Source organism: Phacochoerus africanus, chromosome 15 (genome assembly GCF_016906955.1).
Source record: "Phacochoerus africanus isolate WHEZ1 chromosome 15, ROS_Pafr_v1, whole genome shotgun sequence".
Taxonomy (NCBI): Eukaryota; Metazoa; Chordata; class Mammalia; order Artiodactyla; family Suidae; genus Phacochoerus; species Phacochoerus africanus.
In genome coordinates this window covers 96,870,140-96,896,359 of record NC_062558.1, presented here as the reverse complement: position 1 = coordinate 96,896,359, position 26,220 = coordinate 96,870,140, and the positions used below count along the sequence as shown (strand labels likewise).

The following is a 26,220-nucleotide window of genomic DNA, read 5'->3' as shown; positions in this document are numbered from 1 at the left end:
CAGAAACAAACATTTAATAAAATGGATTGTTTATGATAATAATGAAGGGTAGTATTACTTCAAATTTTCTAAAAGTATAGCATATCACAATGTCTAGCAATTGCCTCTAGGTTCTTATCTTAAGGAAAAAAATAGCAAGTGGCATGTGATACTTGCTAAGGGAGTTTCATGACAGCAAAGATGATTGTAACAAAAATTGGAAACAGCCTAATTATCCAACAACAAGGTATTAGACAAAAAGCACTCAGAATATTCATACAACAGGACACCATACAACCACTTAAATAACAGCATTAATTGTCATGGGCAATATATAACTATTTTTAAATAGCAGTATTGGAGTTCCTGCTATGGCACAGTGGGTATAAAATCCATAGGTTGCAGATGTGTCTCAAAGTCAATCCCTGGCCTGGGAACCTCCATATGATACCAGTGTGGCCATAAAAACAAAAACAAAATAAAACTATACACACACACGCACACACACACATATATATTTTTATATACATATATGTAATATATATGTATATTTGTATTTGCATTGAATATCATCATTAGGATAGAGATTAAAATAGTAAATTTTAGTTGTCTTCAAGATGTGAAATACCAAGTGATTTTTTTTCCTTTTCGAGTGTCTATGCAGTAAAAATGTACTGTTTTGTAACTTTAAAATACTAAAAAGGAGAAAAATATAAAGTTGTATGGTCATTTGTTAAACCAAACTCTCCATCAAAAGTTAAACTTATAAAATAGACACCACAGGGAAAACACCTCACTGACCTTGAAAATTGTTGTAGGCTCTTCATTAAGATTGACACGAGTTATTACTCTTCCAGAATCTTCTTCTACATCAAAAATACTGGCAGGATAAGGAAACTGGACATCATCTACTCTATACCTCACACGACTTGCAGGTAATCCCTAAAATAAAATTATATCATTTCACAAAATGAAAACAAAGGGTAGTGATAATGTGAAATTGATTTGTAAAATGAATAGTCTTTTAGAAATGAAAACTTACATTTTAACTTTTCGTATATTCACATTTGAAACGTAGCACAATCTTTACTTAGGATAAAAATTTGAATCAATGAAGTGCCTTTACTGCACATTATTTAAAATTATTTATGTGAAACACTAGATTCATTGTTGCCTTGGGTGTCTTTCCTTCCACCGTCCTCTAATTATATGAATCTTACCTTCTTCCTTGAACACTGAGTCTGTTTAATGATTTATCTTCTGAGAGCATTATTAGGTATTTTCGTTATTATAGGTATGCAAACTCCGTGATACTTAGAGAATAATAAAGCGTGGAGGACTGAGGTAAAGTGGAGGAATGGATATGAAAGTGAGGGAAATGTTATTTACCATCTGCTCTATGCTAGGGTTTCTTCGTAAATAAATAAATTCTCAACAATCCTTTAGGATGACATTACTAATAATGATGATAGTAATAATAGTAAAATAATGATGGTTAACATCTGTTGAAACTTATTATGTGTAAGAATCATATTAAAAAGAATACATATATAGTCCATCATACATTTTTTTTAAAATTAATGAACTTGAGGCTTACTGGGAGTTTAAAAGTGTAGAAATGTCCAGACATATGCCAAGATAAATCAGAATAGCACATTAAAAATTCATTTTTAAAGAAAGAAATAAAATTTGATACTTTTAAAAAAGAGACTATAATGAGAACAGCTGAAACTAATTTAAAATTCCTCACTTAATTTAGGATTAAGATTGGTTTTATTTTTAATTATACAAGGTGACCCTGGGGTGGACACTCTAATCTTTTTAAGTACTTAAGGTCTATAAATCTCTTAATCCAGTCTGAGAAATCAAATAAACACCTTAGGCTCAGAGGTAGTATGTAGTTGAGTTTGATTTCAAACCCTCAAAGACACTATATCATACCACACAAATCTTTAGAGAAAAACACCTCTATTTGACATTATTCCAATGTGCTAGGAGGAAGGTATCATCCTCAGGTTACCCACTAGGCGGTTGTGGTTAGTGATGCTTTGTGGAAGGATGGTTCTAAGAACACTGTTCTATGTGTTGTTGGTCTTCTTCGTGACTGTTCTTGAATGAGAATTGTTGCTTATGTTGGTTCCCGAGTCATATTTGGGCCTTCAGGACCTATATAATTTACTAAATATTATCTCTAAGTTCAGTCCTTTCATATATTACACCTCAGTTTGAATACTTTATGTAACACTCTTCACTCTTTTGCCCTTCCTTCTTTCTACCTGACTGCTCCATCACAGACTCTTTGGTTGTTCCCATTCTTCACGGAGTGTCCCAAGATTCTGTCACAGGCACTTTCATCTTCTCTACCTCTGCTCAAGGCGTATAGAACTTCTTTTAGTCCCATGCCTTTAAATACCTTCTTGTATTTGTATCTTGTATTTGTTAATAAATCCCAAATTTAACTTTTTGGCTCAATGTTCATTCTTTAAACTCCTAAGTAGTATAAACAATTGTCAACTTAGATTGTTAGTTCTATTTTCAATTCAAAATAGAAATTCTGATTTCCTCTCCCACACTTGTATCTCCTCCACTCTTGGTCAGGAGCCCCACCTGAGTGGACCCATCCCTTTCCCAAGTTGATCTCTCTCAAGACTTTTGAGCCCTTCTCTTTCTCTCATACTCCACAGCCAATTCAGCTCCTTTCAATGCCCTAATGTAGATTACCTCTTATCTCCTCCATCCACCTATTTCCTGCAGTAGACACAAATGACTCTCTGCTTCTATTCCATTGAAGTTATCTTTAAAAAAAAATGACATCTTCATAAGAACTGCTTAATTTCTCAATTATTATTTTTTTTACATGTATACATTCTTTTTTCTCCCATTATCAATGCTCCATCATAAGTGACTAGACATAGTTCTCAGTGCTACACAGCAGGACCTCATTGCAAATCCATTCCATCTATTAACCCCAAGCTCGCAATCTATTCTACTTCCTCCCCCTCCCCCTTGGAAATCACAAGTCTATTCTGCAAGTCCATGATTTTCTTTTCTGTAGAAAGGTTCATTTGTGCTGTATATTAGATTCCGGATATAAGTGGTATCATATGGTATTTGTCTTTCTCTTTCTGACTTACTTCATCCAGTATTAGTCTCTCTAGTTCCATCCATGTTGCTGCTGCAAATAGCATTATTTTGTTCTTTTTATGGCTGAGTAGTATTCCATTGTGTATATATACCACATTTTCCTAATCCAACAAAATTTCTCAATTATTTTGAATAAAACAAACAAAATTAAACTTCCAACTGGGGCCTACAGATCCTAAAAACACCTTGTTTCTGCTTACCTATCTAACCACATATTTAACCACACTGTCCTTGTGTCTCCCTCACTGCCTTTGCTTAAGCCTGCATACTCTTCCCCCAGATTTTTAGCTATTAAATTTGCTCTCAGGCACTCTCTAACTTACCACTCTAATTTATTTTTCTTTAGCAACCCTATATAACATGGCATATATTGTGTTTACGTCTTTATTGTTTGTTTCTCACATAAGAGTAAAAGCTTTCAAGAGTAGTGACTCTATATGAACACCTTGAATGGGTACCTGAATCATATAGGCACCCCAAAAGTATTTGAGTGAATGCATGAATTAGTGAATGAATAATCATGTGTCAAGGATGTCTAAACACTGCGATTAATATTTAAGACTCAACAACAACAACAAAAAGAGATGGAGTTCCCATCGTGGCTCAGTGGTTAACAAATCTGACTAGGAACCATGAGGTTGCAGGTTTGATCCCTGGCCTTGCTCAGTGGGTTAAGGATCCAGTGTTGCTGTGAGCTGTGGTGTAGGTCACAGATGCAGCTTGGATCCCGCATTGCTGTGGCTCTGGCATAGGCCGGTGGCTACAGATCCAATTGGACCCCTAGCCTGGGAACCTCCATAAGCTGCAAGTGTGGCCCTAGAAAAGACAAAAGAAAAATATTTAAAAGACTCACATATTTCAAGATTTTGGAAATACTGAACTCTGAAGAACACTTAACAGAATGTTAGGAAACTGTCAGCTCTGGCGTAATATTTACCTATGATCAATTGATTTCACATAGTGTTGGGTGACCTTTCAACCACTGAGCAAGTATACAAAAGAGATGTATTTTTTAGATTTCAATTCTAACAGAACCAGGCCTAGTATGATCACAGACAATGGCAACTTTGCTTACATTTTATTTTTTGCTTTTTGGGGCCTCATCCATAGCATGTGGAGGTTTCCAGGCTAGGAATCCAAGTGGAACTACAGATGCCAGCCTACACCACTGCCACAGTGACGCAGGATCCTACCACATCTGCAACCTATACCAGAGCTCATGGCAACACCAGATCCTTAACCTGATGAGTGAGGCCAGAGATCGAACCTGCAACCTCATGGTTCCTAGTCGGATTCATTTCAGCTGCCCCACGATGGGAACTCCTGCTTATATTTTAATAATAATGATAATGAATAGAGTTGTTAGCTATCACTTCGAGTGTTTTACTACATATCAGAAAATATATATTACATGCATTCTCATATTTATACTTAAAAAAAGAAATCCAGAAATTGGTATAAATAGTATCCATGTTTTATAAATAAGAACATCAAAGCTTTAAGAATTGTCTCATTTCTTGAAATTTTCTCAGCTAGTAAATGGCAGTTATTGCTTGAATCAAACTTGCCACATACTAAACCACAGGTCCTTAATCATTTAATCAACTTAAATTTTTATGTTATCTTAAAGGCAATAGTCACTTAACATGAGAATAAATAACAATTCAATTAAGCAAAATTACTTGGAAAACATGCTTTAGAATTGGTTATGCAGCATATACTTCAACAACCTTTAGATGAAGAGGTGAGTAAGAAAAAAATGAAATTACAATAAAAACCATTTTAAGAACAAATTTTCAGTTTCTGTTAGCATCAACACCCATCCAGTCTGTAGTTTAGTATTAAAATTCTTATGACTTTCACAAATTAGTTGTCAAGAAACTTAAGGAAACTTACAATATGTTAGCTATTCTGAGCATACTGTCTTTAATAACTGCAAGGTATTAATGGTACATTTGAAATCACATACCTTTAATTAATAAAAGATAGGAAGTTTTTGTTTGAGTTCTTTCTTTCCTCTTCTTGGTGAGTCTGGCCAGAGATTTGTCAATTTTGTTTACCCTTTTAAAGAACTAGCTCTTGGTTTTATTGATTTTTTTCTATTGTTTTTTAAATCTCTATTTTATTGATTTCTTCTCTGATCTTTGTGGTTACAAGCTTTTGCACAGAAAAGGAAACCATTAAAAAAAGACAATCTATGGAATGGATAAAATAGTTCCAAACAATGCAACCAACCAATGGCTTAATCTCAAAATATACAAACAACTCATATAACTCAACAGCAAAAAAAAAAAACAAACAACCCAAGTGAAAAATGGACAGAAGACCTGAAAAGACATTTCTCCAAAGAACATACAGATGGCTAACAGGCACATGAAAAAATGCTCAACATCACTAATTATTAGAGAAATGCAAATCAAATTACAGTGAGGTACCACCCCACACTGGTCAGAATGGCCATCATTAGTAAGTGTACAAATAACAAATGCTGGAGAGGGTGTGGAGAAAAGGGAACACTCCTACACTGTTGGTGGGAATGTAAATTGGTAACATTCAACCATTATGGAAAACAGTATAGAGGTACCTCAGAAAATTAAATATAGAACTACCATGTGATCCAGAAATCCCATTCCTGGACATCTACCTAGACAAAACTTTCATTGAAAAAGATATATGCATCCTTATGGTCATAGCAACACTATTCACAATAGCCAAGACATGGAAACAACCTAAATGTCCATCAACAGATGAATGAATTAAGAAGATGTGGTACATTACACAATGGAATACTACTCAGACATAAACAAGAACAAAACAATGCCATTTGTAGCAACATGGATGCAACAGAGATGCTCATACTACATGAAGTAAGTCAGAGAAAGGCAAATACCATATGATAAACACTTACATCTGGAATCTAATATATGGTGCAAATGAACCTATGTGCAGAAAAGCAACAAACTCATGGACATGGAGACAGACTTGTGGTTTCAAAGAGGGAGAGGGAGGGAGTGGGATGGACTGGAAGTTTGCAGTTAGTAGTTGCAAACTATAGCATTTGGAGTGGATAAGCAATGCATAGCATAGTGCACTCTAGCTAACCACTTTTTTTTTGTCTTTTTTGCTATTTCTTGGACTGCTCCCATGGCATATGGAGGTTCCCAGGCTAGGGGTCAAATTGGAGCTGTAGCCGCCGGCCTACACTACAGCCACAGCCACAGCAACGCGGGATCCAAGCCACGTCTGCAACCTACACCACAGCTCACGGCAACACCAGATCGTTAACCCACTGAGCAAGGGCAGGGACCGAACCCGCAACCTCATGGATCCTAGTCGGATTCGTTAACCACTGAGCCACGACGGGAACTTCTCTAGCTAACCACTTGTGATAGAACATGATGGAAGATAACATGAGAAAAAGGATGTATATATATATATGTATAACTGGATAATTTACTGTACAGCAGAAATTGACAGTACATTATAAATCAACTATAATAAAAAATTTAAAAAAAGAAAGTTTTGGTATTACAGAGTGTTCTCTCTCAGAGGCCTAAAATATTTCACTTTGTAGAACCTCCTACAATCTTCCGGAGGATCATTACAGATAACATTATACATATAGTAATATATTTGTTATACGTTACATGTTTTTATTCTGAATTGTTATTCTACAGATTATCATCCCATAAAGAAAATATGGTCCTGATAGTACAACGTTAGCCCACAAAAGACATTTTATTTCTTCTATCACCCTTGTTTTCAAGGCACCACATTGTATTTTACATCATATGATACAAATAAATACCTAAAATGACTTAGATGTTCTTTTGGATATATTGTTTTTTTTTCTTTTCCTTCCTCTCTCCCGCTCTTTCTCTATTCCTCCCTATCTCCTTCCCTCCCTCTCTTCCTAGTTTTCTCTCTAAAATCTTTTAAAAACTAGTCCTGCTTTTATAGTTACATAATTAAGTTATGCTAACAGATGAAGGTAATTGGCTCTGGGGAATGGCCTCAGTTAACTTGCCTACTATTGTCCCTGAGACATTTACATTAATCAGGTCAAATACATGGTTTTTAGAAATTCATGAAAAGATTAAAATTATTATGGCTTTAATTTGGAAAATAATGTGAAATCTGACAATGCAACTAAAAATAAATCCTTATAAACTTTATCACTTAAAGTTAATTAGCATTACTATTTATTAAAAGTATTTAATACTTGATTTCATTAAAATTTAAAAGCCATGATCAGAAGATTATAAGGTACAAAATTCACTCATTATATTTTAAAAATAGTCCATTGAGTTTATGAATTATACACTTTTATAATTATGAGATAATGACACATAAATATTTATCATTTAGATAAATAAAAATGTACCAAATATTTGTGTTTTTATTTTATTTATTTATTTATTTATTTGGTCTTTTTGCTATTTCTTGGGCTGCTCCTGCGGCATATGGAGGTTCCCAGGCTAGGGGTCTAATCGGAGCTGTGGCCGCCAGCCTACGCCAGAGCCACAGCAACTCAGGATCCGAGCCGCGTCTGCAACCTACACCACAGCTCATGGCAACGCCAGATCGTTAACCCACTGAGCAAGGGCAGGGACCAAACCCGCAACCTCATGGTTCCTAGTCGGATTCTTTAACCGCTGCGCCTCGACGGGAACTCCCTGTGTTTTTATTTTAAATTGTACTAGAAACAGAGGAATCTATTAGCAATAGATGAGTGAAATTAACCACAATTTAGAACAAATCCCAAAGGACTTTTTGTTTGCTATTAAATAAAAAAAAAATTAATTTAGTTTAAAAAATAGTATTATAGAATGAAATCATACATTTATTTCACATACTGCATATTTTAAGAAAGTTACAAATTATACAAAATGTTGGCAATTGAAAATTTTATAGGCTATGTTTTCCCTGATGTTAATCATTTTACTCATGTTTTACAGTATAAGGATTAATTCACCATAGGTGGAATTCATACATTCGTTTATTCTTTTAAGACATTAAATGGACACTGGTGAGTTTTGAGAGCACACAAACTTTTTTGAACAACTTACAGCCTAGTTGAGTTTATTTCCCCTTCTTCCTGATATCCATTAACAATAATCCAGCCAGACTGGTCTTATAAAACACTAAGTTCACTACTACCTCAGGTCTTTTCCACTTACTCCTTGTTCCACCTGCAACACTCCTATGTGTGGCTAGTTCCTCCTGACTCCAGGTCTCAAATGACACCTCTTCTGCCTACATCCACCTGCAAACCCCTCTGAGCCCATTCTTATATTATTTCCTTTATAGCAGGTATCCTTATGTGAATTTATGTTACTTATGGACTTGTTTGTGAATTCGCAGCCCATCTCTGTCCCTTGCCTGTGAGCTCCGTTAGAGATCATTATTTAAGAGGTCAATAATAATTGGTCAAGAGAATACCTATAATGGGATCAGTGCTTATGTATGTGTGCATCCTGAGTGGCCAGGATCCACAACTCTAGGGGGCATCACATACATAGACATGATGGAAATGGCTGTATATATAACCTCCTGCCCTCCCTCCATAACTGAAAATGTTTATAATCTGTGTTCTTGTTTGCAGAGGCTGCATGTACATTTTTTAAGAACAAACAAAGAAAGATTGCATCAGTGACTTTTTGTTTGGGGAAGAACTTTCACAAAAGAGATGATAATAGAATCTGAAAACAGAGCTCCAAAAAAGTAGAAGATAGAAGGAGAATAAATATTCTTTCAAAAAGATTCCTGAGTACAGTATTGGAGAAAACATCTATCATCAGGAAAGTTCTTCCCTTTTTTTCTGGACTGCCTAAATGTTACATACTATCTCTCCCTACTTCTCAGCCTCTGTCCTTACAGTCTATGCTACTTACTTTTTAATAATATCTAGAACCTTCTGTTTTTAAGTCAATCCTTTAAAATAATGACATAACCCTCCGGATTTCTCTAGTAAATTCATCCTCTTGTGAGCTATGCAATAGGATATAGATGTTTTCTTACACCAACTATGCTGCACAATGTGTGAAAGTGGAGTTACACAGTGTGTTAGCCCTATCGTTGAACAAGCTGGACATTTCTGAGTATGTTTTTGGTAATTGCAAGAATCACAGCTACATAGATGATTTTCTATGTGGTTTAGTGGAACTCTGACAATTTACTTACCTCAGAATGTGGCTGAATTATTGGCAAGTTTTCAATTTAAAAGCTACCAATGTCTGTTCATAGACACTTGTCCACAGCTACTCATATTCATTGCTCATGATCAAAGGCCAATAATGAGAGAGAGAGATATGCTTTTGTACTTAGGGGTCCCATAATCAGTCAGAGGGAGATGCATAAGGTGTATAGATAAACATAATTATCTATAACATTTCTGATAAAACATAAAAGAGAAACATGAGTGTTAACCAAATGAAGGTTCTGGAACTAGACCACAGATCTTCAAACTTATATAGTCAAGTGGTTATACCTCACTGTGTAAGCATTTACATATGGAAATGTGATGCACCTTAAAATGTATTTGGATTTATAAGATTGTAGCAATTGTGTTGTCTATAGAGTCCGATCTGACGTATCACTTGAGTATTAAAATTACAAATTAAAATTTAATTTATGTGTTAAGGTTTTGGACATTTTATCTTAAACACAAAGAGGTAAAAGATATGTATCATTATGAAGTGCCACAAATTAAAGATGTCTATTAATAAAATACTTTGCTAATTTTTAATAAGAACTTTACTGTGTGTAAATATTTATTTTGGGGTAAGAGTGTAAAGAACTTATTAGCATGGCGTTTTTATGGAAACTTTATCCTCAAATTTTACAGTATCATAGATTACACAAGAATTACTTCATGAGTCCAGACACTGATATCCTAAGGTTTATAAGAAATGAATATGTAAGTGCTCCATCAAACCAGAGGCAAAGTGAGGCATGTTTGCCATCACTCCGATAACAAGGAGGAGGAGGAGGACAAGGAAATATTAGCTAATATCTATTGGCATTGGCTAAGTGCTTTTATTCTCCATTAAACCCAAGTACTAATCCAGTGAAATGGTCCTATCATTCTTATATGGAAATGAGGTTTAAAGAAGTGAAGTAACTGATGTACAATATCATTTTTCCTAGTTAAACACAGATGCCAACACTAGTGATATTATTCAATAGCTTTGAGAGACTCTGGGGATGTTTGCCAACCCTAATTGCCCTCAGGAAGGACATGATTTATGACATCTATTAATAAATGAATGAATTAATTTGTTTGTTCATGTATCAGGCTCCCTTCCAAATATAATTTGAGGTAGGATGTGACTTATTTAAATGTCATATGGTTTTCAAAATGTGAAAGGCATGACTTCAACTTTGCAGTGCTACTTTATCTACTAAATTTGATGTCTGTAAAACTCAAAAATATTAGCAGGAGGAAATGCTACTGGAATAGTCATGTATCCAGAACATATACAGTAATATGGTGATATAGTGATACTCTGTATGAGGCAATTTTTCTAGATGATGGGAACATGACAGAATGCCTTTCATGATGGTGCTCACATTATACTTTTAAAATCAAAAAGTAACATTTATACAGATTGCCAAAGTTAATATATCAGGGTAAATGTAAATTTATATTAAAAATAAAACCTTAAACTTGGAGAACAGACTTGTGTTTGCCAAGGGGGAGGGGGGGGAGGGGAAGGGAGTGGGATGGACTGGGACTCTGGGAATCTGGCGTTAATAGATGCAAACTATTTGGAATGGATAAGCAATGAGATCCTGCTGTATAGCACTGGGAACTATATCTAGTCACTTGTGATGGAGCATGGTGGAGGATAATGTGAAAAAAGAATATATATATATGTACGTGTAACTGGGTCACTTTGCCATACAGTAAAAAATTAACAGAACACTGTAAACCAACTATAATGGAAAAAATAAAAATCATTAAAAATTTTATTAAAAGGGAAAAAATTCCTTAAAACATCAATTATTTTATTCATCACTCAGTACATTTTTATACTTTCTATTTTTATCCTTATAGTGAGTGTTAAACACAATATGTTTTGACTTTATGATGTTGAGAATGTAAGTAATTACTACAGAAGGTAATTGCAGATCTGTATGAAAGATGTTCTAAACTTGCAAACGTAGGGAATTTCAATGAGACTCTAATGGACCAAAATAATTAAGTCCTTAATATCAGGGGATATCTTGAATTAGTCATTTTTCATAAATACATAATTATCAAGAAATTACTTACTCAGACCCACATAATTTTCTTCACAATAATGACAATCACATTATATCAGGGAATACTAAACTTATTATTATCATTACACACAAACATTAAGTAATTTGTTTTCAAGTATACAAAGATTTTTCTCCCTGATGTGGTTTACAAATTCTTTTTGCCAATGTCTTTGAAAGCAACTAATCTGATCTATTTTGTAAGTGTAATTCACAAAATCTCCCAAGTATGATTTAGCATCAGGGATTACTGTAAGTGGTTTATATATATTTATATTTTTGCAGTCGTAAGGACTTAGGCTTTTTATTTTTTCAGGTATCTTTAAAAGAGACTAAGAAAAACTGCAGGTCAAACTCTCCACTGAAAAGATCTTGTGCTTTTCTTTCTTCCTCTAATACCTGGAGTGATTATTACATTTGACAACATAGTAAGTCAACATTCTTATGGGCAAATTTCTTGCACCAGATGTCACTGATTTAATGTAATGTCTGCATAATTCAGTTTCTGCAGATACAGTATTAATATAACTATTAAAGATCCTAAGAAATATTTGCTGCAAGATTATTTACCACTAACTCTAGAGAAACATGTTTTTCAAAGGCAAACATAACTAAGTCCCTAAAAATATCAAGTAACAAATAACATAATCCTTATAAAACTTCTTTATATAGGGAGTTCCCATCATGGTGCAGTGGAAACAAATCCGACTGGGAACCATGAGGTTTGATCCCTGGCCTCGCTCAGTGATTTAAGGATCTGGTGTTGCCTTGAGCTGTGGTGTAGGTTGCAGATGCAGCTCAGATCTGGCGGTGCTGTTGCTATGGTGTAGGCTGGCAGCAACGGCTCCGTTTGGACCCCTAGCCTGGGAACCTCCATATGCTGTGGGTGTGGCCCTAAAAAGCCACAAAGCAAAAAACAAAAAAAGCTTCATTATATAGATAAATGTTTTACATTTATGAAGATAATAGTAGGCACACATTCAGCTTCCCTCATAAAAAACCAACTCGCAAAACCAAAAGAATTTAAAAAATAGGGATGAACTCGAACTAGGGTTAGTAATTGTGATTCTGTTTCCTCTGCCTTAAAACCAGTGCCTTTTTTTTTTTTTTTTTTAATGATGAAACAAGAAATCTTGACACTTGTCCTGAAGCCTTCAGACTCCACAGGATCTGACCCAGGTTTACTTCTCCAGCCTCCCAAAAAATTACCTTCTTTTGATTTTATAAGTTGTTTTTTTTTTTCTGTTTTAGGGCATAAATTTTTTCTGCCATGCCACTTTGCCTTGGAAACATCCCCTTATCTTTCAGACCTCAGCTCTGAGTCATTACCTCCAGAAGGTTTCTTGAAGATCGACACAAAATCAGGCTCCCTCTTTTCTGGTGTTACAGCACTCTACATATTTATTTCTTAGAGCTTTTCACAGTTTGTCATTTATATTTACTTAATTGATTTTTGATTAATTTCTCTCTTTAAGTTTGAAATTCTAAGGCTAGGAAATATGACAGTTTTAATTCTTAATATGAATGTAGTACCCTTAAGTAATACTGGATGCATACATATGTAAGAAATATCAAGGATGTGCCTAGCAGATCCATTTTTATCAGTGGATCTGTTAGACATATTTACCTCTCATTTCTTCTTCTTCTTTTTTTTTAAATCTATTTGTCTTTTTAGGGCTGCACCCGTGGCATGCGGAGGTTCCCAAGCTAGGAGTCTAATCGGAGCTATTTCTGCTGCCCTACGCCAGAGCCAGGGCAATGCCAGATCTGAACTGCATCTGTGACCTACACCACACAGCTCACGGCAGTGCCGTATCCTTAACCCACTGAGCTAGGCCAGGGATTGAACCCGCAAACTCCTGGTTCCTAGTTGGTTTCGTATCCACTGTGCCACGGACGGGAACTCCTACCTCTTACTTCTTTATCTTTCATGCTTGAACCTCAATTCTACCTCCTTTTCCCATCAAGTGCAACCATTGTAATGCATTTATAGTGTCTTTTAAGTAGACTATTGTGGTTTTGTTGTTCAACAATATCCACTTCCTTCTCCTCTACTTCCTACTCTGCTGACTTTAGTTGGGCCTAGACATGTGACTGCTTTGGTTGTGGAATGTGAGAAATTATGATACACAACCAGAAGCTTGGCCTGTAATCATGCGGTTAGGCAAATTCTCCTATGATCCTGTCCTTCACTGTGTCATGGATTCCTGGAGGAGGAGGGCCGTGGAATTGACATGAGCCCAACCCAACCTTCAGCCTGAAATCAAGGCCAGGGAATTAACTGCCTAACAGATCTATGAATAAAAATATAAACCTTTTTTATGGTGAACTAGTGAAATTTTGGTATTGTTAACTATGCAGCATTTTGGTAGGAAAACCTAAGTGATGCTATTGTGTGTTTTTGTTTTCTGCTTGCTTTTCTTTTTTTTTAAAAAACCTTTATGCAACAGTATTCTTTTCTTTTCCTATTTTCACTGACTATTAGGTTCTTACATCCCATTCTTGTTGCTCTGTGTTCATAAAATCCTGCTGTACTAGAAGTTGACAGGATACTTCTGACTTTTAGGTATATATTTAAAAATAATTAAAATTGAAATCTTGAAGAGATATTTGTATTGCCATGTTCACTGCAGCATTATTCACAATAGCCAAGTTAAGCAAATGACCTATCTATCTTTCAGTGGATGAGTAGATTAAGAAAATGTGACATATACATAAAATAGAATATTATTCAGCCTTTAAAAATGATAAAGTTCTGCAATTTTTGACCACATGGATGAAACAGTATAAGTTGTTGTAGATATGTCCAAGAAGTATATTATGCTAAGTGAAATAAGCCAATTGCAGAAGGACAAACATGACATGATTCCACTTAGATGAGGTATTTTTAAAAAGCAAAGAGTTGTAGTTGCATGGGGAAGGGGAAAATGGAGAGCTGCTGTTCAAAGGGTATAAAGCTTCAGTTACGATATTTTGCTCTCATTTTACAGATGTGGGAACTGAAGGACAGACTGACTAAGCAAATTGTCCAGGGCCACAAGGACAGTTAGTGGGAGCTTTAGAGTTGAAACCAGCCAGTTTCAATCCAGAACCCTTACTGTTGAAGCCACTTAAATCTTTCTTGGGCTGATGAACTACGGATATGTAGATTTAAAGGGTCCATAATAAACCTGACACCATTAATACAGACAAAGGAATATCTCAATATATACTAGTGAAAACATCTAAGTTTTGGAAGAGAAAGTCTCATAAGCAGAAGCAAAGAAGTACATAAATTAAAAAAAATATTTTCTTATACTTCTACAATGTTAAAAGCCAGAAATTAGTGGGAAAGCATATGTGTGAACTAGTGTGGTTTTAAAAAGCAGAAGTCTGAATGCAAGATTCTGGAAGTTTGTCAAGCTGTATGTTCTATGTATAAGTAAAATAATTTCATATGTATAAAACACATAGTACTTATCTTTCTAAAAAATTGAAGATACATATAAGTAAACCAAAAGATGCAATAAAGTAAAGAGCTTAATGGATAAGTCAGTATATGAAAGAGAAGGCATAAATCATATGTAGGCTTAACTAAAGAAATCAGTATAAGTTGTTGTAGATATGTCCAAGAAGTATAATTTAAACGCCATAAGTAGGGAGTTCCAGTCATGGCTCAGCAGAAATGAATCCAACTACTATTCATGAGGATGTAGGTTTGCTCCCTGGCCTTGCTTGGTGGGGTTGGAGATCCAGTGTTGCCATGAGCTGTAGCGTGGGTTGCAGATGCAGCTTGTTGCTGTGGCTGTGGTATAAGCCAGCAGCTACAGCTCTGATTCAACTCCTAGCCTGGGAACTTCCATATGCCGTGGGTGCAGCCCTAAAAAGCAATAAATAAATAAATGCAATAAGTATTTTCTATGGAGAATGCATATAAATAATTCTTCAAAGAAAATATAATAAAAAATAAACTGATAGTCTTAAAAACAAAAAAAAAACTGACCTATATATAAATGTCACACTCCAAAATAACTCAGCCCCATGAACAATAGAGTAAGCAAGCTGCAGGAGAGAGGAACCCAATTCACCATGACGGTTCCTCATGAATAACATAACTATGGAAGACCATAACTATGGTCCTTCACTTAGTTTGATTTCATTCTCTTTGCCCTGTCTATAAAAAAGAAAAACAAACGAAAAAAATCCTTTACCATTTCATGCCCTTCTCCGCATTGAAAATTTCTTCTTTTCATCTGAGCCACATCACTAGCAGATCTTCTCTTCCACCCTCTTAGTCTTTCCTTTTTCTGGTCCTTTCTACTCATCAGCTCCTGGCCCATCCTCCAAAGCGCATAGCCTGAGGATTTATTTCCAAGTTTTTCTGCTTATGCTTTCTGTCTTGGAGAATGTTATTTACTCTCTCAGCTTCAGCTTCTGATGCCTTTTATTCAGGTGTCTTCTCTTCCACAGTTTTTCCTGTCCTCTTACTCCCCTGTTTTCTACCTGATCCATCCCTGTCCCTCACAATGGAGCCAGATGATCCTGGCATCAGATCAAAGCAGCTGTGGCTGCTCAGTATCTGCCTCAGGACTTCTTCATGGTGTTGTTCACCTGTGCAAAGGAACCTTGGTCCCATCTTGCCATGTGCCTCCAGATTCTACTCGGTACTAGGTATTATATTTTCTTTATTTTGATGAACCCGTACCTCTGGAAAAGAGCTAAGCTTCCTGCCAGTCCTGACACTATGGCTCATGGATGAATTGAGGGTGTACTGATCTTTCACTATCCATATCCTGACTTAGTTCTCTCTGCCTCCATGCCTGCAGAGGGAATCAGACAACATCTTTCATTCTGCAGATGATCGCACTTAGATGATTTGAAACCATTTAAAATTTAATTTGTCCTAGTTTGTTTTCATGATTATTTTCCTTAAATATCTCCTTTCTATCTACCTTATTTCTATCAAGTAATATCACAAATATCTTTATCACGCGAGCTAGAAATCCCTGATTCACTTTTGATTGTGCTTTTATTCTATGACCCTCAACCTCCAACCCAATCATTATTAATTCTACCCCAATGGCTTTTAAGTGTATCTATTGTATCTCTTTCTTTGGTTTTTCTTTCATACTTAAATGGAAGCAAAAGCTAAGTCATCTCCTGGTTTTCATGTATTATCTCATCTAATGAGGACTGAATACCACAGGACATGAATTGTTCTAATGTGTAGCTTTGATTTTGTTGTGCTCTGTTTGTTAGTCTTTAGTAAGCTTCTATTTCCTGTACAATAAGACATGTTTTGTAAAGTCATATCTGCGACATTTCCTGTCTAAAATGAGTCTCCAAGACAGCCCTAATATGTGCTTTTAAATAGTGAATCTTTATGGAATTTTACATAGTTCAAAACATGTTACACAAATTCATGAGCACATGAATATTTTTGACTCTGTAGTTTGTGAATACATTTTCTCTGCCAGTTTCTTTTATCCTCACTTAAATGAATCTCCTACATTTTTAAAAAGTTGCGCTCTTGTTCTGAGCAGGTTCAGACCACACGAGGACATATTCGCTTCCCCATGTGGGCATCTTTCTTACACACTATCCTGGCTCTATCTTGTAATATTCTTATTTTTTAAGTCCACAATAAATGTTTTCTCATTGATTGATTGAGTCAGTCATATTATGAAGTGCCTATATTTTGCCAGGCAAATGTTTAACTGTAGGCCTACTGACTATACAGTCAAGAATATAGAAGAATTATGAAGAAGGTAGTAGTAAGACCAAGAGTTAACAGAATAGCCTTGAGGGTGTTAAAGCCAAGAATTCAGATCATAAGAAGCCAAGATATTCTTTCAGAGGGTTTCTTCCCATTTCCTCTGGCAAGTGATTCAATATAAAGTTCATTATTTAAGCCATAAGGGAAACCTAGGGTGAGCCCCGGAGAGCTTGTTATATTTTGCTCATTTCCCTTTGGAACCTCTCTTATAGCAGTGTATTGGGATCCTAATCCCATGAGGTTTATTCTCCAGCCCCCACCTCAAAAAAAAAAAAAAAAAAAAGAAAAGAAGAAAGAAAAGATATCGCTGGTTGACACTTTTATAAAGGCTAGAAAAATACCTAAATTTTATAGACATTAGTATTATAACAACAACAACAACAATCAAAGTGCCTCTTACCCCTGGTAGGCATGGCAGTTTCTTAAACAGAAGAACAACATTTGTATTTGAACCAGTTAAATCTAACATTGATCTCAAGTAATGTTAATAATATCATTGTTCTTGAAAAGAATCTATAAGCCACAAAACAAAAGAAAATGACAGATTCTTAAAACACTTAGCCTTTCCTAGGTATTAATCATGTATAAATTTTCTCATACTCTGCCTTTTGTATTCCTTTACACTTTCAAGTTTAATTATAGCCCATTGCCATTCTAAAGATCAAGTCCCAACTGTTTCCACTGTATGGTTTCTTCCTAATTAAGTATGCAAGACCAAGGGACTCTGAGCTGGGCTGCATCATCTCAATTTTCACAAGTTGACATGCATCCTGAAAATGATTCTTGATTATTTCCCTAACAGCTTTGATGTGAAAAAACCACTGAGCTGTGTCTATCCCCGCTATATGCTCCAGGGTCAGCAAATGTGGTTAGTAGGCACTGATCTTTAAAACCAGAGTTTCTGCTACATTGCTAGCAATAACCCAAATCAATAGAGCAAAACAACACAAACCAGTATGTGCAGAGTGATGAAAAATAGATCTGTAGAAATATCAATGGAAAATGATACAGAACAACCATATTATTTGGAGATAAAAATAGTCTTATACTCCTGGCCCTGAATAGTTTTAACTTACTTCATGCAAAGCCAGCAAACAGCACATCATGGATAAAGACAACTGCTGCTTCTACTGTTATGACGATTCTAAACTTCTACTGTTATGACCTCTGCTAATAGATTGCAACAGAATGACTACAAGAAAGGTTAAACACTTTGAGGTCTCTATAATTACCCAGCATTATTTGGTGACATCATGCAATTTGAATCATGTATGATAGAAAAGAAAAACTGACTATCTTTTTTACTCCCTAGAGATCAACAAAAGTGTCTTCAATGATTGAAAAGGATGTTAAAGTCACTTGTGAAAACACTTTAAAAATAATTTCTCAGGTAGCTTATCTGAACTCTGAAAGGCTAGTATAGCTCTCAAAATCTCAGCAGAGGGGAAAAAACTACCTCACAGTTGCAATTTATCCCTTTATAAAAATACTTCCTGAAAAACAAAAACAAAAAAAAACTGTGGAGAGAATACTCAGATCTTTAAAGCCAGTTACTACTGAGAATTTACAAGATCTTTTTTCTTGGAGCATATTTGCTTCATAAACTGATAGCAAAACCTAAAAAGAAGTCTTCAATGTTTAAATATTTCTCACGCAAATATATGCAAATAAGTCTGTCAAAATTGCTATTATTAAACATGTTCTGAGTACTGATTTATTTTAAACAGAAATCTTATAAATTCTTCAAATGCATAAATGTTAAGAATGATACAACAATGAGAAGGTATTACTCTGTGGGTTCTGCACATCTTCTTGGAAATTAGGAACATGTAAACTTCATTCATTTATATAAAATTTTCCTTGCCCACGTGTTCATGAAGGACACTATTCTGTGAGGCATTCACCCTGCCCAGGAAGAGAGTGCTTGTATCACGGGGCTTGGCCCACAGCTTCAGAAATAATAAAAATATGCAAATGGAAATTACACTTTCAGTTTTGTTTTGTGAAAGTTTGGAGTGAGAAGTCTCTGATGAGCAAAAAGAAAAGGTTAGCAATTTTTAATATCCAAAATGATCAGTCATTCACTATACTCGTCTCTGGTGAACTACATAATGTCAGTGCTGTCACAAAAGCAAGGCAGAAAATAAAAGTCCTCACAGCTTTAATTCAGGGGGAACAAAATCCCCAGGAAGATTTTTTTTCTCCCTCTAGATCACTTTAGTTTTGCACAACGTTCATTTTATAATTCTTAATTTATATTCAGTGACAATGCTCTCTCCAGCTTCAAGGCCTGACCTGTTTCTCCGTGTGATACGTCAAAAGATTTTACTGTTGCTATTTTCTAGTTTAAAATGGGTGGTCCTCATTTCATTCACAAGAAACATGATGCTTTAAAAAATATGTGGCCCACTTCTAGAGACGAAAATTATTACTGCAGAATTATAACAATACCTATTTATATGAGAGGACAGAAGCAGCACTAAGCACAATATAGAGATATGTCACCCACTTAATTTTCACAGCCTTCAAGTGGCCATGCTTAGGCTTGGAGACAACAGGAAATTTGTCCAGGGTCATAAATAACTAACTTTCTGAAGATTTAGCACATGTTGTCAATTCTGAAGAACACAGGAATAACTGTTAATCTATTCATTTATTCAGTTATTCAACAAATGTTTGCTTTTAAGCAAACATGGAGTTAGATGTGGGAAAACAAACTGGAATAAGTTTTAATTTTTGCCCTTGAGGACATTACCTTCTAGTTTGGAAGAGACACCATTAAAAAACATAATGTTACCATAGATACAATACTAAGTAATGGAATTGACGTAAGAGCCCTGAAGAATATAAAATTGAAACTATCTTCTTCTAATTAACAAATATCTACCATAGTAACAGAATCGAAAACACTCAGCAAACCCATCCAAAAAAAACTTCTGTATTTATGGCACCAACATAAAATAATAAAAGTAAAACTCAATCATAAAGTTTGAAGGTTGTATATTAAAATATCTGTCTTCTAGAAAATTTTATGGAATTGAGCTTTTATTTCAGACTGGCATAGGTGCAGTCAAATTGTTACTATGCTAATTTAAGGGACGTGATATATAGCAATGATGGAAAATTCAGTTCTGAATACTAGTTATACCAAAAGGTTGCTCGTGTTTCAAGGATCTAAACTGAGTCTGATGAAATATATATTTGCTAACTGAAATAAGCATGCTCAGTATTCTAGCTGAATGACTGGCATCTACCTTTCATCTACTGAAAAGCCAGTGTTAGATATTAAATGTTAAATACTACTTGGAATGCAAACCTAAGAGCTTCTTCCAAAAAAATATGGCATTTTAACCTGGTAAATTTCTATAAAAGGGCTTTAGGGAGTAAAAACGGAGGCTGTCTCTTTTGGTAAATACTGTAGGTATTGATATAACTTATTGAGAAAACAGCCAACAGACCAAGACCACGTCATTCCTATCAGTGCAGTGACTGAATGTTAAACCAGGTACCAAGGTCACAGGTGTCGAAGGTGAAGTGAGATTTCTGCCGTCCATACTAAGACTTTGAAATCTATTCCACATAGGTGAACAGCAGGCCTACTCTAAGTCTCTCATCATTAATGTCATTAAAAGTAATGTTATCTTAAATTCTGTGCTAATGAAAATTTCTTAGGAATATGAGTGTTTTAAGATGTTTCATTTGCTTATGATAGGGCTGGCTTCCCAAAATATGCCATTTGGGCATATTGATTATTTTGAATTAAAGTTACTTAAGAAACAGCCAGTGTAAGAAGGACACTCAGACTCTTCTTTGTCCCCCTGAAAGCAGGAAATAAATCTCCCACGTGAAAGGCATCCTCCCTATCCAAGGAGAAATAGAGACATCCTCACCACCAGGGAATTCAAGGACGAGAAGGCTGTGTATGCAAACTGTGTTACTTCCTTACTAACTGCTACCGCAAGCCAGACCCTTCATCTTATCAGTTCTTACAAATGTATTGTTTCTTGGTCTAAAAGGTAGAAAAGCTGCCTGCTTTGTTCAGTTCTTTGAGCACTGTATTTTTATGAACTCCCATATGTACAAATTTAAATTTGTTTTTCTCCTATTAATCTGTCTTATGTCAATTAAATTGTTAGACTATTAGACTACCAAAGAACCTAGAGGAAAAGAAAGGACAAATCTTCCTCCCCTATACTTATACTCTTTCACTACAGAGCTTTAGAGTATCTATGTACAGTTCTGCTTTTGCTACAAGATTGTCAGTTTCTGGAGAACAAGAACTGATTAGTGCAGCACAGTGATCACTATGGAGTTGGTGCTCAAAACACGTCTTGAATAGAACTGAATGTGCATTCCTAATTTCAAAGTATTTTTTACTTCTGACAGTTTGCTTAAGAAGCAGACAAATCACCAGTTCACATTCACCATCTCTACTGGTGTGTTCAAGGCTATGAAATTTTGCCTATTGTATTTCCCAAGATGCAATAAATCAGTTTCAAAGACATTTTAACACACTTGAGAAAAGGAACTTCTGAGTGAAAGGTCATTGCTTTCATGTTAACATTATTATTTTTCAAGACCTCATAGTCACAAGAGACTTTATATGGCTTGTCACAATTGAAGGTGAAAAATGTTATGACTGCCATTCATCTTTTATTAGATATTTTTATTTTCTATTTTCTTAGTTTTCTGAAATGGCTTATTTAATGCTTTTAATATTTTTCTAGAATATATCAGCCACTAACTTATACTGTAAGCTTAAAGTAAAAAATACTTAAATATTCACCATTCAGCTATTATGGGAATAAATAATATCTATAAAGCACTCAAGTTATTTAATATCTATAAAGCACTCAAGTTAATTTAGAAAGTATTTTCATATGGGTACTAATACTTCTATATGCTATGTTAATATATTAAGAAATAATATATGTATTACTGGGTAACTTTGCTGTACATCAGAAATTCACAGAACATTGTAAATCAACTATATTTAAAAAACAACAGCCAGGACTGCATAGCATAAAAAAAAGAAATAATATTAAGGAAAATTTACCTAAATCTATTATACTAATATTTTAATTGGAAACCCTCTAACTCGAAAGGCAATTTGAGGTATCTCAAAAGAGGTAAAATCCTGGATAATAATCTATTAAAAATGTTCCAGAAACAATACAAATTCGTTTATCATAATTAACACATTTAGTATAATACTATGTCATAAATTGGCTTAGTGATTGCTAACGAAACTATGAATAAAAGGGAAAATACATAAGGATAAAACATCCAGGTTAAGCTATTCTTACAATGTTCTAAATAAAAAACCTGAATGATACTGATTACAAATGTAGGCAATTCTTTCTGTGCATATTTATTGTTTGTGCTTGATAAATCGACAAATAGTAAATTCTGAATTCCAATAAAACAAAAAGCATATCCTTAATTGCCTAAGTTCAATAATAATCACTTGAAATATAGTTGGTGCCTGTGGAAACTCACAAAAACTGTCCATGCTGTCTTGGGAAGTGGGTCATTTATGAGTGTTAAAGGTTTTCCTCACTTTAGTTCAGAGTATTAATCAACATCTTCTACTTACAGGAGGGTCTGCATCTTCAGCATAAACGGTTGTGATAGGTGTACCCTTGACGGCATCGGGAGCCACCATCCCCTTGTAGATCCGTTTACTAAATACTGGAGGATAATCATTCATATCCTATAAAACACAATTAAGATTTTAGTGCTTCTCTTGAAACTGGGTTAGGTACACCATGACTAGACTGGCTCCATCTCTTCATAGCACACAACCCACTTGCCACTGTCAGCCTTCCATCCTCTCAATTCCATTACACTCACCTCAGAATGGCACCTGGAGGAAACTGCCAGAGTTACTACGCAATATTAATATGGGTAATGCCTACCCCATTCTACTGAAGGCCATTCTACTCAAGTAAAAGGTGTGTCAGACCCTCTGCCCTCCTCCAAATACACTTTCAAATATCGGAATGCTGCTCGAAATTTTCTCTAAAGATACTTCTAATGGCATGATGCAGTTGTGAACTTTAAAAAGTAGAAATATAGTTCATAAAAAGGGCCTTCTATGAGACAGGTCTACAAAATGATCTTTTATTTTCTTGTTCCTTTTAAACAAAACTCTTTAATGTTTCTGTGGCAACTGGAAATTCTTTATATATTTAACATAATGGTATGATTAGAACATTTCAAATGTGAATTGTGAAGTATCCTTTGATGCCATCTTACAGTTTTACATACATAAAGTGATTAAAGAATATTTTCCCCATTGCATACTACAATAATGACACATAGGATTAGTGTTCTTATAGTTAGAAAACAATGTTAATTTGTTTAAAGAGTTTTAAAGAGTGATTTATATGCATCTTTAAAATTTTCACAAGTCAATAATATAAATGCACTGTTATTCATGTTTATTCATTAAATGATATTTACCAATTTTATGAACCAATGCTAGGCACTGGGGACACTGTGCTGATTCAAGAAAAAGATGTTCTTGACTTTGTCACCTAATTGCCATGTGACAGGTGAAGTTACTGACTCTGTAGATAGGATAGCAAATCCACCTAAATTACCCTACTTATTCATCAAAGCCTAACTAATTAATCTGGTCTCCTGAGAGCAAGACCACTTTTTTTTTCCTCAACCATTTTATCTTTTATGGAGAATTGCATATTTTTTTCTCAAAAAATAATACTTGTTAGCACGGCTGACATATTTATTAAATTTACTCATTTTAAAATAATCATTACACCCTGCATTGTTTTGGGTACTTTGGGTCAAACATATTTGAGCCCAAAGCTAAGTGTGTTAATTATCTTATTCTCCAGGTCTTTTCTCACTTGCCATTAAAATTAGAAGATTATTCTATGCAGTCTTTGAAATTTGCTCTGATACAGCAATTTTCCTGCACAATGTAAATTGGAAATACACAAATTAACTGATGATAAACACCTCTTTTTGCAAAGAGGTCAGGATAATTAACTATCACAATCAAATAGAGCTTGCTTTCATGTTCACAACAAAGATGATTTCTGAGTTGTGAACAGGAAAAAAGCCTGCAGACTCTAATAAAAATTGGAGATCTTGAACTGTAAGCAAAATTGAAAAATAATAAAAAAATAACCTCTTCTGTTTTGGCAAGTAGTATTCACAACCTCTGCTATGAAAAAGAAGACTGATTTTATAAACAATGAGCTTTAGAATCTGAACAAGTAAATAAACCTAGGCTACACTGGTTCTCTGTAATAAGAACACTGGAGGGTATTGATCTTGATGTTCCAGACAGGGGGTAAATATATAAAACATTTGCACGTACCCTTTCTCCTGCTCTTATCAAGACTGCCCATTAATTTAATGTATGAATCTTGTAACCAAGGGGGTAGGACTGCTCTTGTACCCCTAAAGTGTAACATCTGAAGGTTAGGAAAGAAACAGCCCAACTTTGTGATTTTTCTGTTCATGAGTATCCCAAATCACATAAACTCAGTATGTTCCTATGAATTTCCTTTTCCTTTTTTTCTCCAGTACATTAAAAATCTTATGTTACATGTACTTTTTAGATTGATTGATTCTTCAGGTGGGAAAAATATGTGATTTCCCAGCTATGTCAATACAGCTACTAAAAGCTCTGAGTACAGTGGACTTTTTTCCCCTTTCTTTCTTTTTGTTTCTTTCTTTCTTTTTCTTTTTTGGGAAAGTATTCACCAGATTCACCTTCTAACTGAATGCTCAGTGGACATTTTTACAAGCTGGCCTCACAAACTGATTATACAGAAACCTAAGGTGGTAAATAACTGAATACCACTAAAGGGCTGGTATCCCCCTTTAGTCGACTTGCCCTTGACAGGATGAAGAATAAATCAATACAGTTATTGTAGCTGCACTTCTTTTTATGGTACATTGTACATATTTTGAGGTTACAATCTTTCACTGCAGCTAAGATGTGCAGTCAGTTGCACATAGTTCTTGCACACTGCATTATTTCAGATGAGAGAATTTATTGAAATGCAATGCCAACGAGAATAATCAATAGTTCATTATATTTATGCTCCAGGGATGTCTGAAGAAATGTACGTAAATCTGCTTCTGTACAAACCCTCTACTATGCAGCAAATTAAGGAATAAACTCCACTCTCCAAAAGCAATCCCTTTTCTGTTGTCAATTATTCCACTAGAGGGCAGTATTGACAAAAAGAAATATTTATTTTTCTGTTCTCTTGCTAAAAGATTTTATCAGTAAGACTTATAATAGTTTGCTTTCTGTGGCTATAATTTTTGTTGGTATGAACAAGAATTACTTTTCATGTTTCTAAAGAATATTCTGGGTGTTACCATGGTTTTCAATTAGAACTACGCCTTGATCTTAGGAAAAAAAATGTTGTGCAAGTAAGCATAATTAGTTTCCATGTGTCAAGTAACTAAAACTGCACCTGAAGGGAAGGAACAGTTAGCTAAGATGAAGAAAATATGAGTTTCATTTATTTATTTTCTAAATTCTAGTATGAAATAATCACAGAAACCAATTCTGCTTTGGTAGACCACAAAGGAAATTCAAGGCAGCTTTTTTAGTGAGCATAGCAGGAAGATAGGAACTTGCTGTTGAATTTACAAATTAATGGCAGGGTCTCTACAAAAAGCAGAGTGAAAGAGATGATTAAAAAAAAAAGAACTTATTTATAAAACAGAAATGAGCTTACAGATTTCAAAATCAAACTTAGGGTTACCAAAGGGAAGGATGTGATTAACGCATATGCACTACTATATATAAAATAGATAACTAACAAAGACCTTCTGTATAGCACAAGGAGGTCTACTCAGTGTTCCATAATAACCCATTTGGGGAAAAAAGATGGATATATCTATATGTGTAACTAATTCACTTTGCTGTAAACCTGAATATAACATTGTAAATCAGCTATACCCCAATACATTTTTTTAAAAAAAAAAATTGATTTCTAGAATTACGGGTAAAACTGTTCTGAATAAGAGACTTTTTTCCTGATAGAAAAATACTAACTGGTTATATTCTGATCTTGTTAAATGAT

General features: G+C 34.8%; 1 protein-coding gene across 7 annotated transcripts in view; it reads right to left on the bottom strand.

Annotated features, from left to right (window-relative positions):
- PCDH15 (protocadherin related 15) overlaps positions 1-26,220 on the bottom strand; it is a 734,454-nt gene that overhangs the window by 141,064 nt on the left and 567,170 nt on the right. For all 7 annotated transcript variants that reach the window (XM_047760762.1, XM_047760764.1, XM_047760769.1 and 4 more), the window contains 2 exons: positions 22,740-22,856; positions 781-921 (listed from right to left, as the gene is read on the bottom strand). In XM_047760762.1, coding sequence (XP_047616718.1) covers positions 781-921; positions 22,740-22,856 — 258 coding nt within the window. The remainder of the gene's footprint in view (positions 1-780; positions 922-22,739; positions 22,857-26,220) is intronic.